This window comes from Plenodomus lingam (assembly GCF_022343315.1).
Source record: "Plenodomus lingam strain CAN1 chromosome Unknown contig_14, whole genome shotgun sequence".
NCBI lineage: Eukaryota > Fungi > Ascomycota > Dothideomycetes > Pleosporales > Leptosphaeriaceae > Plenodomus > Plenodomus lingam.
In genome coordinates, this window is record NW_027093932.1 from 973,008 (window position 1) to 987,062 (window position 14,055).

A 14,055-nucleotide genomic window follows, 5' to 3' on the forward strand; every position below is an offset into this window, starting at 1 on the left:
TCGTGTTATCTACTTCGACAGAGGTGAAAGTTGCAATAGCGATACAATGGCGTCGATGGTTGCTTCCCCATCACCGCCACTACGATTGTATCCCACCCCTTCTTACCCTGGCAGCACGGGCGACAACAATACCATGACATTTCTATATTTCCGCACCTACAAACATGTATCCTACAGAACCCTATCATAATCCCACATTAAAGATCGCTAATGAGTATTCCGCGTGGCCTCATGCTCATGACGACAGCCAGGGTGAGGACGAAGCTGCATTCGTTGAGGTTACCCAATCCATGCCATCAGCATCATGCTCGCTCCATTCGCTCGAGCAAGCCGCGCGAAGGGCTCAAATTCTTTGTTCGCCAGTTCAATCCAAGCAAGCTACTTCCACAGACAATACCGCACAGGACATACCTCTCTCCCACCTAAAACCTACAGCACCGTTGAGACGACACTATACTACGCTCCAGGAGCACGCGGATCATCATCTGCACGATGAGGGAACGACGGAAGATGGTCTCACTCCTCGTCTCGACAATCGACGGGAAGGGTTCATGGTAGAGGCACAACCATCTATGGCAGATGAGAGACAGGATTTTCGAAATCCGCTACCACCTAAGCAGTGCCGTTCAACCTCGCCGCCTCCTCTTGAAGAGATACTGCGTCGTAAGACTATTGACGATGCGGATGACATTCAAAACCTGCAGCTCCAGCGTACCATCTCGGACGACTTCCAGCTGCAGACAATTCCCCGATCCTCGACCACTGAATCATCACGACCAGGTACTAGAAGGTCATCTATTGCAGAATTTGCAAGAGGCTTAGTGTCCCGTGTGCCAGATATGAGGATGTTCGCTCCTGAGAAACCAGCTGACGGAACTGGAATCTTATGTAGAGGATCATCTCAGGATGCACCATCGAATAGAGTCAGCCGGAAAGATCGCAAACTCTCGTTCGCGCCATATCGCACTAGAATGGCGAAGCAGTCGTATGCAACGGAATCTGGCCTTTCTAACACGCGCAAGGAGCTATCGATTGCCACAAGCCCAATCACTCCCAAGAAACCACCTCTGAAGAGGACGGTTGGTAGTGGTCTGAGAGATCGAAGGAAAGTGAAATTAGACCTTCCTTTATCTGTGGATTCATCGAGCTTACCTGCTCGTGGTCGCTCAACGGGTATTGATCTGAATGGTCTAATTCCTTCACACCCACGTAGTCCCAAGACACCATGGATACGGAATGAGCCACCTAATTGGGATCCTACGCCTCTTGTCAAATCCATGCCAATCATGGAAGAAGATTACTTCCTGCCCAGTATCGTGGGAACGGACTCTCGCAGTCACGGCGGCATGGGCCTTTTGCCAGGCTCCGATCCAATTTTCTCGTCCCCATTGATGCCAATGGACCAACCTGCTACAAGAGTACGTGACCGTTGCTATATTAACCGCCCCAACTTCTCTAGATCTCGCAGTGGTCGAAGTGGTCGCAGCGGTACAAGTGAGTCAATGCTTGCATTCACACCAAACACGACGCAATCACCAGAGGAGTTGAGAGTACAAGGGGAACAGCAAGCCCGTCTGAAAGGTGAACTTCTAGAGTTGGGACAGAACACGAGCACGCGACATGGCAGAGGATGGTGGAAAACATCTAGTGATGATGGCCGACAAACACCCGAAACCATAATCCGTCGCCTCTCTTTCAACTTGTTCAAACGTACCAACCGCAACTCCGATCAATCCATTGACAAAGATAAGAAGCAAGCAAAAGAAACTTCCACTCGCAAATGGTACAGCAAACAACCTGTCCCTATCTTGAACAAGCCCGCAGGCCTAGAAAGGATGATTGTTCCACCGGTGTTCATTCCTCCAGAAGTAAATCGCGTCCCTACACCTCCCATGTTTGACGCAGACGGTGAGGTCAAAGGAAAGCTTGCAGACTTCTTCTTCGACGTGCAAAGTGGAGCCGCACCACGTCGTAACAGGCCCAAATTTATCCCCGGCGGTTACTGGGACTCTGATGCGTTGTTGATAAGCTTAACAACCGACCTCAATCTTGGGGAAGACGACGAGGAAGCAGACGAAGGCCCTGAAGGTCCCAAAGACGAAGACGCTCCTACATCTCTCCAGTTCGAACTCAACGGTTCACCAAGACTTACCACGAGGGAACACAGCAGTCACCCAAGCGCCGCGAGTATGCATCCTGGCGTTCCTTCCCGCCTACTTCGAAATGAAGCCTTGTTCCGCATCCCGCACGGAGAAATCCTCTCTGAGCGTACCCTCAGCGTCCTAGCCCGCCAAGAAGACGAAGATCGCAGGAAATTCGAGTGGATGGTGCCAGAACACTATCCCACGAGTCCGCTATGTCCACTGCACGAAATGTACAAGGGTCCGTGGACGGGGCTGTGCTACTGGCATGGAAAACGACAGAGTGATAGAGTGATTCTGAGAGGGGAATACGCAAGTGGACGGGATAAGAACGGTAATTTGAAGCCATTGGGTAATGCGGTTAAGGCGAATGCGAAGAATGCTGCGGTGGTCCAGAGCCAGGCACCTTGGCGGGGAATCAGGGTCGGGGAAATCGGCATGTGTGAAGCAGTGCCCGCGGAGAGCAAGAGAAGGAGGTTGGCTAGTTTGACCATTTAGCGGTACCCATAGGTATGCGTAAAGCATATGTGGCTGTGTGATTATTCTGAATGCGATGTCCCAATAGCTGCGTATCTCTTTTGTGTATACATAGGGTGTTTTGGCGTCCGATATAGTGCTTAAAGTAGTCTGTGCTATTAAATCAATAGTGTGCATCCTCTACCAATGCCAGGTCTCGTGTCAGGGCTGCTCGCTACCATTATATCACACATCTAATTCTCGGTACAAATTTCTTTATATCTGTCCTGAACTAAAGACCTTTATGAAAAACTCTTCCGCCGCTCTTTGCTCAACTTCGTCTTCACGCTGGTTTCAAATTTAACGCGTACCCATTCTCCACGAGTACCTCCACAAAACACCAAGAAGTTGGTATGCCACGCACAAGAATTTCTCTGGCATTCCTAGGCGGCCGCTCAAAGCGCTGGCCGGGATCCTCGCGCCATATTGTATGCCTCGTCCACCACTCTCCCCACCCATTTTTGTTCACCAGCATTCACTAACACAATCGACCGACAGCGATGGCTCGTTATGTTCATCGCCATTCTCGGTGGTATACAAACACTTACATGTGTCTCGCTAGCCTCATTATGGGTTTACACCAGTGACATTGCAGAGTGTCTTGCTACTCGCGAAGGCACAGAGATCATCGAAAAATCGTACCCCGTGATATACGCAAATATCAAAAAGCCAGAAATGGTGATTCCAGTTCAAGCGTTCATTAATTTCGAGTAAGTCTACCAAGTCCTCTCACCCTGTGCATGGTTCTGGAATATGTACTTCATGATGACTGACAACGACTTTTGATCTCCTTAGTATATTCTACTATAAAGTCATTGCCATTCCTATTGTCCTGGGCACATTATTGATGGGCCTTGTACATTGTCACTATTCAGTCGGAATCAGAAACTCCCACGCCATTCTCTTTGCAACCCTGATTGTCGCAGGCTACGGGATTCTCGCGTGGCAGCTGGCTATGTTGCGCGACAGCAATCACGCTACAACGGAGGCCTATAAATGGTGCTGGGCAACCGAACGAAAAATGTGGTATTTGGAGTGGAAGCCCGCTAGTTCAAAGCAACTTCGGACTTATTGTACCTGGATGTCTGGGGTAATTGGGCTTCTGTGAGTATTACATATTGCAATTTTCTGGCAGGATGTGAGAATCAATTGCTAATTTTGGAACAGATTGATCGCATATATTGGCCTGGCTTTCATAGCGGTGTCTCTCAATCGCACAAACTCACGACTTGAGGCGCAAGACATGCATATGGAGGAGCGGAGTCGCCAAAGCAATAACGTTGAGAATCAACACGAGTCAGATGAAGCGCCACTCATGGGATCACAGGAAATAGGTATATTGAGGTCTGCTTCATCTGTGTCAACGGACACTCGATCTGGGATCACGTTTCCTGAAGCTGCAGTCAAGGCGAATGAGTGAGGTCCAATTGCCGGGCCAGCCGCACAAACTGCAGTTTAGACTCAGACTCAGAGGAGTCATATCAGAGGTATGGAGAAATTGTAAAGCATGATGCGGAGGTTTGAAGGCTTGTATAATGTTTTAAAGTTCAGCATTTGAGGGGGAGAAACAGTGTGTGCCAACGGCACACTCAGGTGAGCATTGATGGTAGTGGAAAGCTCAAGCAAGCACCGATTCCTCTATCCTTTGTTCGAAATATCTGTAAGAGACTCAAAAATTCAAATCTCAAGAGTATGCCGTTTGTAAGAAGTCCCCGTTGAGGTTTGACAGACTAATTTAACTCAAAACTCTAGATGCGAGGCTAAGCGCTCACATGTGCCAGTTGTTTCATTCACAATGAATCGGCCCATCTAGCCTTCCTTGATCACTAAATTAGCCTATTCCGAGCAGACTCGTGTGCTGGTACTCGACGCGTTCAAGCTGGGTTAGACCACCTCTACAGTCCTTGCAACAACGGGTACCGGGAAACTAAGAAAATAAGTCTCCAACTGCGATCATTGTAATAGAGTACATGAGCATTGGCACTGTATCTATGTGGTGCAATAACCAATCATCTTCATCTTGATCTGCGCCACGGTCGATCTCCAAATTTAGGTGGATAAGCAATCAAAGACCGCAGTGCTGACCGCAATCCCCTTTGTTCAAGATGCATTTCTATTAGCGTTTCAGCCACGTGAAGGCCAAAAAATGCGCTTTGAAGCCTTTTTGTAGCCCATTGTTTAGAAGAACAAGGAGAAGATTTCTCGCCCTCGACATTCGAGCTTTGTTCTCGAGCATTGTAGGTAAGTACTTGACTCGCATGATCGCCCGTCTTTGCATCTTCCTATGATCATCATCAACAACATCGATACCTGACGATAACAATAACAATACCAATAACAATAACTAATCTTAATTTACAATAACTTGCTAATCATCATAATGGCCGATGCGGAATCGATTGAAAGCCTTCTCAAAGTATGGCTGAAACAACCTTACCTCGAGTTTACGACAGAAGACGGCCAACAATACGAAATTACCACTCAAGATCTTCTGAAAATTTCTTCCTTGAAGTTCCCAGACTGTTGGCTGCAGCAAGACACCGTGTTCGCCGCAATTGCTGCACTATCGAAAGAAAAGAGACCTTCTGACGTACTTGTCCTAGGAGACATTTCTGTGCAAAAACTCTATTCTCTTGGGAAGAAGATGGTCACGCTGGACAGTCTGGAAAGTGCCTTGGCTGACCTAGTCAAAAATAATCATAAACGTTGGATTGTGGCTCCTTGTTCAGACGGAATCGCCAAGGGCATTGCGCATATGAATGAGCTAAGCGAGAGGAACAACAGAAGCAAAACGCTACCGGTAGACCATAAATCTCGCCATAAATCTGGGGCTCATGGCCAACATTGGGGCCTTCTTATCATTGACACGCAAGCAAAAGTGGCTCGATTCGTCGACAGCCTAATCAGGGTTCAAAGGTCGCCAGCTGGAAAGTGGAGAATGTCATCCATGGGAGAAGCTGGAATTGTAGCTGGCAAAGTACTTCGAGGTATCGAAGATATCCTTTCGGAAGGTGATGATGACTATGAAGCTGGTCAAAGCAGCTTTGTGGCCAGTACTTTGAAGCATACGCCCCAACAGGACAAACACAACGACTGCATCAACGATGAAGGAGCCTGTGGACCTTTCATGTTTGCGCTCCTTGACCATCTTTACGAGCGGGTACAGGGTGATATGGACGACATAAAGGCGTTGTTCCCATCAGGGAAGAGGAACGACACTCGTTTCAACTCAATGACTACAAGAAAGCAGATGCAAAAACAACTCCAGAAAGAAGCCGGTTTTGATCTTGTAGATCGCCTTGACCCCGAATTGCTTCGAGCGCTGCTGCCGCCACATGTACTGAGACTATTACTCCGTAACTTTCTGCGCAGAACAGGCTCAGCTTCTCTGGAATCTGAAGAGAAGCTAGGCTCTGCTCAACCGCGCTCTCTAGAATGGACGCTAGAAAGAGAAATGACGGAGACTGAGCGTGCCGCTTTGCCACTGATGGAAGAGGACCGAAAGGTTAGACCTCAAGACTACGAAGATGCCACTGACCTTGAAACTGCTCTGGATATATTCCTGGATGAGCAGAGAGCTCTGGCGGACAGCCATAATAAAAACAAAAATCCCAGTCAAGATACCATCAACATCGATACGCTGAAGAAACACAAGGTCAACTTTCTCTCCATGGCAGAGAGCGAGGTCAATCAATGGGTCGAGAAGCGTCCATTCGGATCAAACTTTACCATTGCCAGTAACTTGCATCAAAAACGGGCCGCACTTACGCGCGTTTTCTGCGCATTCGACGGCAGTGATGGAATCAGTGCCATGGATGAGAAGGAGGTCCAGGCTTGGGTGAATACTGAGGCCTTTGGCTTCCTTGGAGATGAGACTCGAGAAGAAGTAATTGAAGGGTTGCTAGATGTGACTAAGAATATGACATCAACAGAAGTGCTAGGAAACCCCCAATTTTATCCGAATTACTATCTTGACAGGATAGGCTACAAACCACATGACAGTTCAGGTTCCAGGCCCGAGTCTGACAATGCGAATGAGATAACCAAAGTTGATTTCACCATCATCAGTTCGCAGGATCTCCAAGATTATATCACGGACGACATCAAGAATCATAAAGCTATCGGCAAGGACTACAATGAAACAACCTACCGTGCCATTCTCTTCGTCCAGAATGGAGGTACCTTCAAGTCTCCCGACGAAGGCAAGACTCCCAAGACCACTTCGTCAGACGACACATGTAGAACTCTATGGATCAGGGATGTCAATGTCTTCAGCGAGGGTAACGACTTCACATTGAACACGGATGATAAGGTCTCAGTACTGAATTTGATGGATATCAGGAATATCAGGAACAGAATGCAGAGCACCTACGAAGATGTACACCAGGTAATCGTGGACGATAGGGAAGATGATAACGACAGCGATGATGATAATGACAACGATGATGATGCCAATGGCACGGATGAACCACAAAAAGGAGATAACAGTCCTACGAGGCGCGGCCCTGCTGGAGGTAAAAGCCCCAAGGGAGGTGACAACAGTGACAACAGTAACGACGACAACAATCCGCCAAAGACTCGTGATTCACCCCCAAATCCATCTCCGAATCCCGACCCCGGATCCAATCCCAGTCAAGGTCCTTCCAAACCAAAGCCCAGCGTCAAAAAGAATCCTCCCAAGCCAAAAAATCCTCCCAAGCCAAAGAATCCTCCCGAGCCAAAGCCTACAAGCAAAAGTCCCCGCTCCAGAAAGCGCTCCCGAGATATCGGCGACCAAGACCTCCCTCCTCCCTTGAGCAAGAAACCCAAACACTCTGACAACCGAGATAACAACAAGAAAACAAACAAAAACAAACTGCGCCTGCCCCGCAACTTCCTCACCGTCCCCGCTGCCTCTCTCATCCCCTGGCTCCGCATGCTACCAGACCCGTTCCGTAGCCACGTCCTCGACTCAAACACAAACACCATCAAGCATCTCGCACGCGCGCGGACCTACCTACAGCGCGCCTACCACCACGACATTCAGCGGTGGAGGTCAGAGGGCAGGGGCCTATCGTCTACGAGTAAAGCTGCGGTTAGGGAGTGGGCAATAGAATGGGGAGAGATCAACTCGGACGAACGAAAGGAAAACCCGTCGATGGAACGGGTGGTGGAGAGGAAGTTGATGTCGACTGGGAGGGTGGCTTTGAAGAACGTAGTGGGTGGTTTTCCGGCGTTTCATGGGGATGAGGATAAGATTCCTGATAGGGTGGGTGGAGAGGAGGAGGAAGAAGACGAAGAAGAGGAGGATGAGCAGGAGGCAGGAGAAGACGAGGATATGAGCGATGAGTAGATAGAGGAGAGGGAAAAGGAAGATATGAGCATGTTAACGACGATGTGAAAGTTAAAACAGCTGCAACCCCTTTCCCAGTATACACAGTACAGCAAGTCTGGAAAGCATTTACGCCATGGTTTTTTTAGGTCTTAGTTTTATAGTAATTTCTTCTTGTCCAATAGATTATTGTGGAAATTTGGATCACTAAGGTCAGGAATGATTTAGGAGATAGATTATTAGATTGTATCTACTACGATCGGACTCATATATATAGAGCTTCAGCTACCCTTACTAGAAGGTGAATAATTAGTAAACCTTCCTTACTAGAGCTCCTGCTTTTTATTAGGCACTTGGTAGTAAGCTAGCAGTTAATTAGATAGTAGGTTATACAGGGGTATTAACTAGGATTAATTAGGATTAATTAGGATTAAGATACTCTATAATCTAGTTAATATCCCTCCTATAACACACCCCTTAGGTGTAGGTAGATCTTTTATTATTATAGTTATACTTATAGTTAGTAGGTAGTGTAGCTAATTAGAGTGTTATATATCTAAAGGGTTAAATTAGCTTACCCTTTAGATACTAACTAGTGCGCCTTCCTTATTTAGCCTATACTTATACGTGTAGATATTATCTAGATAGAGCTTTATAACTCTATCTACCTAACTATAATCTTTTACTATAGCTTAAGTTATAAGATTATATAACCCTAAAGATCTAAACTATACCTATATCCCTATTAACCTATATCTTAGTTAAAGTTAAAACCTACTACTTATACTTACTTTACCTATACTACCCTTATTACCTCCTATATAGCTAAAGCTATAGTTACTAAAGCTACTACTACTAAAGAAGAGCGTGCTACTACTAAGTATAAGGCTATTATAGAGTATATAGTAGCTAAGTATATAGCTACTACTACTATAGCTAAGATTATAAAGCTAAGGTAAGGCGCTCCTACTCTAGCTCCTACTACTCTAGCTCTAACTCTAGCTCCTGCTCCCCCCTAGACCCTACCTAAGGCCCTTACTCCTGCCCCTACTCCCTCTCTAGCTCCTAAGGAGACCCTAAGATCCTCCTACTATAGAGAGTCTAGTATTTATTATACTAAAACTTATCTAAATTATCTATACTTAGCGCTCTTTAATAAGTCTAATAGTAAGTGCTATAACTCTTCTAGTAGGGGGACTTAGTGCTAGTAGTACTTCTCTAGGTATAGCTATATCCTAATATATATAATCTATATAAGAAATTTTTCCTTTATAATACTTTAGTAAGATCTTATACTAATAAACTAATAGCCCTAAGCTTACTTAATATTCTATACTATCCTTTCTAGTAAGGAAGTAGGTAAGTAAGAGCTAAGACCTTCTTAAGAATAAGAAGTAAAGGGTCTTAGTGCTCCTTAAGGAGAGCAAGGCTAAATAGTAGGAGCTAGTAAAAGCTACTACTACTACTACTAAGCTTGCGCGTAAGGCTACTTCTATAGCTAAGGGCGCCTAGAGCTCCTTATTAGAAAATAAGGACTTTAGCTCCTCTAAGGTTCCCTTTATAGATCCTAGGATAGGGTAACCTAGGTAGCCCCCTATAGACTCTAAGGCACGCTTTGCACGCGTAATAGAGCTCCTTAGGGAAGCTACCTAGTTAATAATAGAGAGGTAGGCTATAGTTAGTTATTTTTATATTATATATTAATAGATCTTATATACTACCTTACTTTAATTAATACTATATAATATATACTCTACTATTATATAACTTTAAGTACTCCCTAAACCTTATAAATTATTATAAAGTTAGGTTTTTAGTAAGCCTATTAGCTAGTATATTACTAGTAGGTAGGTAGGTAATATAGAAAGATCCCTTTTTATACTCTTATCTAAGCTATATATTTTAAATATCTATATAGCATAGCTTAGTAGTGATCCTTTTATTATTACCTACTACTAACCTAATAGTTTATTAATTATTATAATTAATTATCTAGGTAGTATCTAAAGTAAGGTGTATTTTAGTTAAAAAGTGTTTTAATACTATTACTTCTTTACTTACTTACTTAAGCGCAAGGAGCTCTACCTTAGTAGTTAACGTGGTAATAGTTACTTATTAAGCTGCCTTCTAAATAATAGGTCCTCTAAAGAGCGTGATTAGGTACCTATATAATAATTGCTAAGTATTAATATTATTAGTAAATAACGTATTACTATATATTATAAGCTTATTAGGATCCCTATTCCTATATTAGATTAATTAGTATTAAGTTTAGTATAGATAGATAATTACTTAATTAACTATATTAAAGTGTTATTTAGATAGGTTAGTAAGGTATTAGGAGAGCTAGGAGGCTATATAGGTAATATTAGGGCGCACTATAATTAAGGTGTAAAGGATTAATCTAACGCGCTCCTAATAGTCCTTAATCTCCTTTTTAGTGGCTTCTCTAGTGCTCTTTTTAATATCTTTACTTAATAGTAGTATAGTAGGGAATTTTCCTATCTCTACTAGATTAAATTTCTTTGTAATCTTGTTAATGTATTTATTATAAATAAGCGTTATTATCTATCTCTTTCTATCCTAGATTACTCTTACCCCTAGAAACCAGCTTATAGGTCCCTTCTCTTCTATAGTATATCTTTGCTTTAGAGCTTAGATAACTTTATAAGCTTAGCTTGCGTAGTTTTAGTAATAGAGTGATAGGATATTATCTATATAGAATATTAACAAGATACTACAATCTCTATTAAAGAATAGGCATAGCTCTTCTTTAGAAGCAATAAGCTTATTTTCTTAGAGTGTAGTTAAGAGCTTGTTATACTATAATAATAGTAAGTCTTTTAATCTATATAGAGCTTATTTAAGCTTAACGCACTTCTTAGGTATTTAATATCCTTTAGGTAGCTTATAGATAACTATAGGGTGTTAATCCCTTAAGGCGTTAAGGAAAGCTCTAACAACGTTATATTAATATATCTTAAGGTTAAACTTAGCTCTAATAGCTATTGTAGTCCTAAAGGTTTAAGCTGCTAGGGTAGCTACGTAGGTTAAATAAATTAAGTTAGTAAGCTATAGATCTCCTCTTACTACTATCCTTGCTTTACACTTAATTAGGTAACTATTCTAATTAAGCTTGTATATAAACACCTATTTAAGTAGGAGTAGATACTCTCCTTTAGTTAGCCTATTAATCTCCTCCTAGGTACTAGCTTTTAGTAGAGTATTAATTTCTTTATATACTACATCTCTAAATTACTATCCTATTTAGTAGTTATAGAGATCCTTCTATTATTTTAGCTCTTTTTATAGAGCATCCTAGTGCGTATTCCTTTTAGGGTTTTTAGGAGATTTACTCCTTATTACTACTATAATTATAGCGTGGATTATAGTATTTAGTTTAGGATATACTAAAAGATTATATAAGGGATTTCTAATTAGATCTATATCTAATAGATCTATTACTATATATATCCCTATACTTATAGAGCCTCCTAGTAGTTTATTAGGGTCCTGTCCCTAAGCTTGCTTACTAACACGTGTTAGTGGCAGTCCTTTAACTTGTAGTTTTCTACTTCTTCTAGGAGCTCTAGGTGCTGCTTATAAGGGATCTGTAGGAGATATAGAATCTAGTCCTAAAGTAGGTAGGTAGGAGCTCTGCTTACCACCCCTATAAGAGCTAGATAGGGTGCCCTTACCTATCTCTATGCTCTTATAGAGTGACCTACTAATAGCACTCTCCCCTCTAGGTCTTTCCTAGGAGCTACCTATTATAGCGTTAAAGTAAGTTAGATTACTACTATCTTAGGTAGTAAGACCCTAATCTATAACCTATATAGATCCTTTATCTCCTATACTAAAGTTTAGTTCTAGTATTAGTTTAGGAGTTTAGAGCCCTATTAGCTTAGGGGACTTTATATAAATCCTTTATACTAAGCTAGCTATACTTAGTACCTACACTAGAGGTGTCTGCTTAGGGGGTTATAAATTACTAGGCTAGCTAGCCTAATTATCTACCTCCTCTAGCTCTACCCTACCCCCTAGCTCCTACACTAGGTTTAGTCCTCCTTACTTACTAGACTCCTTATATTACTCTGCTATAATATAAAGCTAATTAAAGATATTAAGCTCTTTATATACTTCTCCTATATTATAGATCTTATCTTTGCTAATAACGTTAACTATCTTTTAAGCCTCTAACTATTAAAGCTACTCTAGATCTTTCTCTTTATAGAAAAGATCCTTATTAAAGGTAATATTCTGCGTTATAATAATCTAATTAAGTAAGGGGATCTATATCCTATATATATTAGATGCTCTATATCCTACTAGATATCTAATATAACCCTAAGGGTTCACCTTAAAAACCCTCTTGTAACGCCTAGCTACTTAATCTCTATTAAGGGGGTAAGCTTAATAGCTATAGGCGTATATTCTGCTCTAATTAGGGCAGAGATTAGTAGTTGCCTCCCTTATCTGCTCTAGTTACTACTACCTAAAGTATCTAGTAAACTAATAATCTAGCACTTTATTAGGTAATATTATATTATAAGTATAGGACAGGCTTATATTATAGAGCTAAGTTACTGCTTTAATAATTTTAGGCTAGAGCTTTATTAGTAGGTTAGTACTAATCCTTATTTTAATTAATTTTATTATAATCTCCTACCCTACTCTTTCTGCTCCTCTATTAGGTTTATAGGTATATACAGGTAAGCTCTTAATTTTAATACTATTATTAGCTACCTAGATCTAAAAGCAAGATTTGCTACACTAAGGGAGCGTTACAATATTATTATCTTATATAATCTTAACTATACTAAGCTTATATTAGTTAAGTATTAAGCTCTTAAAATTTTTAAACACCTATATAATCTTATTAAGGTTTTTAGCTTATAATAGATAGGTATAAAGCTTTCCTAAGTAGTTGCACTTTAATACTAAGATCTATTACTTGTAAGCTATACCTATTAGTATATTAAATAGATCTTATAATACCTAGTAGTATAGACGTAGTAATCTTTCCCTTAGTTATCTTAATATAACCTATTAGGCATGTGTAATAGCATAGTGCTCGCATTTGCTCCTAGGAGTTCCTTTAATCCTAATATTTATAGCTAACTTAACTAGAGCTTTAAGCGCCTTAGGTCCTAAATAGCCTAATTATTAGTGCTAAAGCTCCTTACTATTATATCTTAGGTAAGTCGTCTAGGATTACTAGGGTTATTTAGGCACTATGCTTTAGATTATTAGATAAGGAGTAGAGGGCTTATATTCTAGGAAAGTTAAGTTAAACTTATGCAGTAACTTAGCTAATACAACGCTCTTTTCTAATAATCTAAACTATAAGGTAGTATCTAGCCTAAGGAACTAAACTCCTGCTTTAAGTAATTAAGCTTCTAATATAATATTTATATAAAAACCTTCTACTAACACTACGTTAGTAAGCACTAAATCTTCTATTTTTAGACCTCTTAGTCTATTAAGAGTATTAGGGATTACTCTTGTTCCTCTACCTAAGATTAGAAAAGCTTAAATTCCTGCTTTAACTATCTTATATTTAACTAATCTAAATAAGCTTTCTTCTAGGTAGCTTATATTATTAACTAGGTGCACTACACCCCTATTATTAAAGATAGTGCTCTTTAATAGAGCGTAAGCTTTAAAGTCTATAGTTAAATAGATCCTGTTTGTTTTCTCCGCTATTAATATAGGGTTAATTAGTGCTACCTAGATACTACCTAGATAGGTGATTATGCTTACCTTACTACTATAATCTTGATTAATAGGATAGGACTTAATTAGAGCTTTTCTTAACTCTTTAAATTTTAGATTCCTATTAATCTTTTTCTTAATCTCTAATTATTAAGTAGTAGTAAGCTTGTTACTTATATTAGTCTAAGCTTTAATAATATTTTTATATTTAGGAGGTTTCTATAGGTAAGATCTACTATATAGGTATAAAGACTCCTTCTTAGGTTAGTTAGAAGGTGGAGCTCCTATTATTGCAAACACTCTAGGACCCTTAGAGCTTAATCTTATATTATTCTCTTAGAGCAGTAATAAATAGATCTTAGTAACCTATAG

General features: G+C 41.2%; 3 protein-coding genes across 3 annotated transcripts; all 3 read left to right on the forward strand.

Moving 5' to 3' along the window:
- Positions 1-164: 164 nt before the first annotated feature.
- IAQ61_002402 (uncharacterized protein) lies at positions 165-2,639 on the forward strand (the record flags this gene model as incomplete). Its single annotated transcript, XM_066095536.1, has 1 exon — positions 165-2,639. One exon carries the CDS (start codon positions 165-167, stop codon positions 2,637-2,639), a length of 2,475 nt encoding a protein of 824 aa, XP_065954372.1.
- Positions 2,640-3,167: 528 nt separating this feature from the next.
- IAQ61_002403 (uncharacterized protein) lies at positions 3,168-4,077 on the forward strand (the record flags this gene model as incomplete). The annotated part of the gene is made up of 3 exons (XM_003834248.2): positions 3,168-3,367; positions 3,453-3,761; positions 3,825-4,077. The coding sequence occupies 3 exons, from the start codon at positions 3,168-3,170 to the stop codon at positions 4,075-4,077; spliced, it is 762 nt and encodes a 253-aa protein (XP_003834296.2).
- Positions 4,078-5,037: 960 nt separating this feature from the next.
- Positions 5,038-7,989, forward strand: IAQ61_002404 (uncharacterized protein; the record flags this gene model as incomplete). Its single annotated transcript, XM_003834250.2, has 1 exon — positions 5,038-7,989. One exon carries the CDS (start codon positions 5,038-5,040, stop codon positions 7,987-7,989), a length of 2,952 nt encoding a protein of 983 aa, XP_003834298.2.
- Between the last annotated feature and the right edge of the window lie 6,066 nt (positions 7,990-14,055).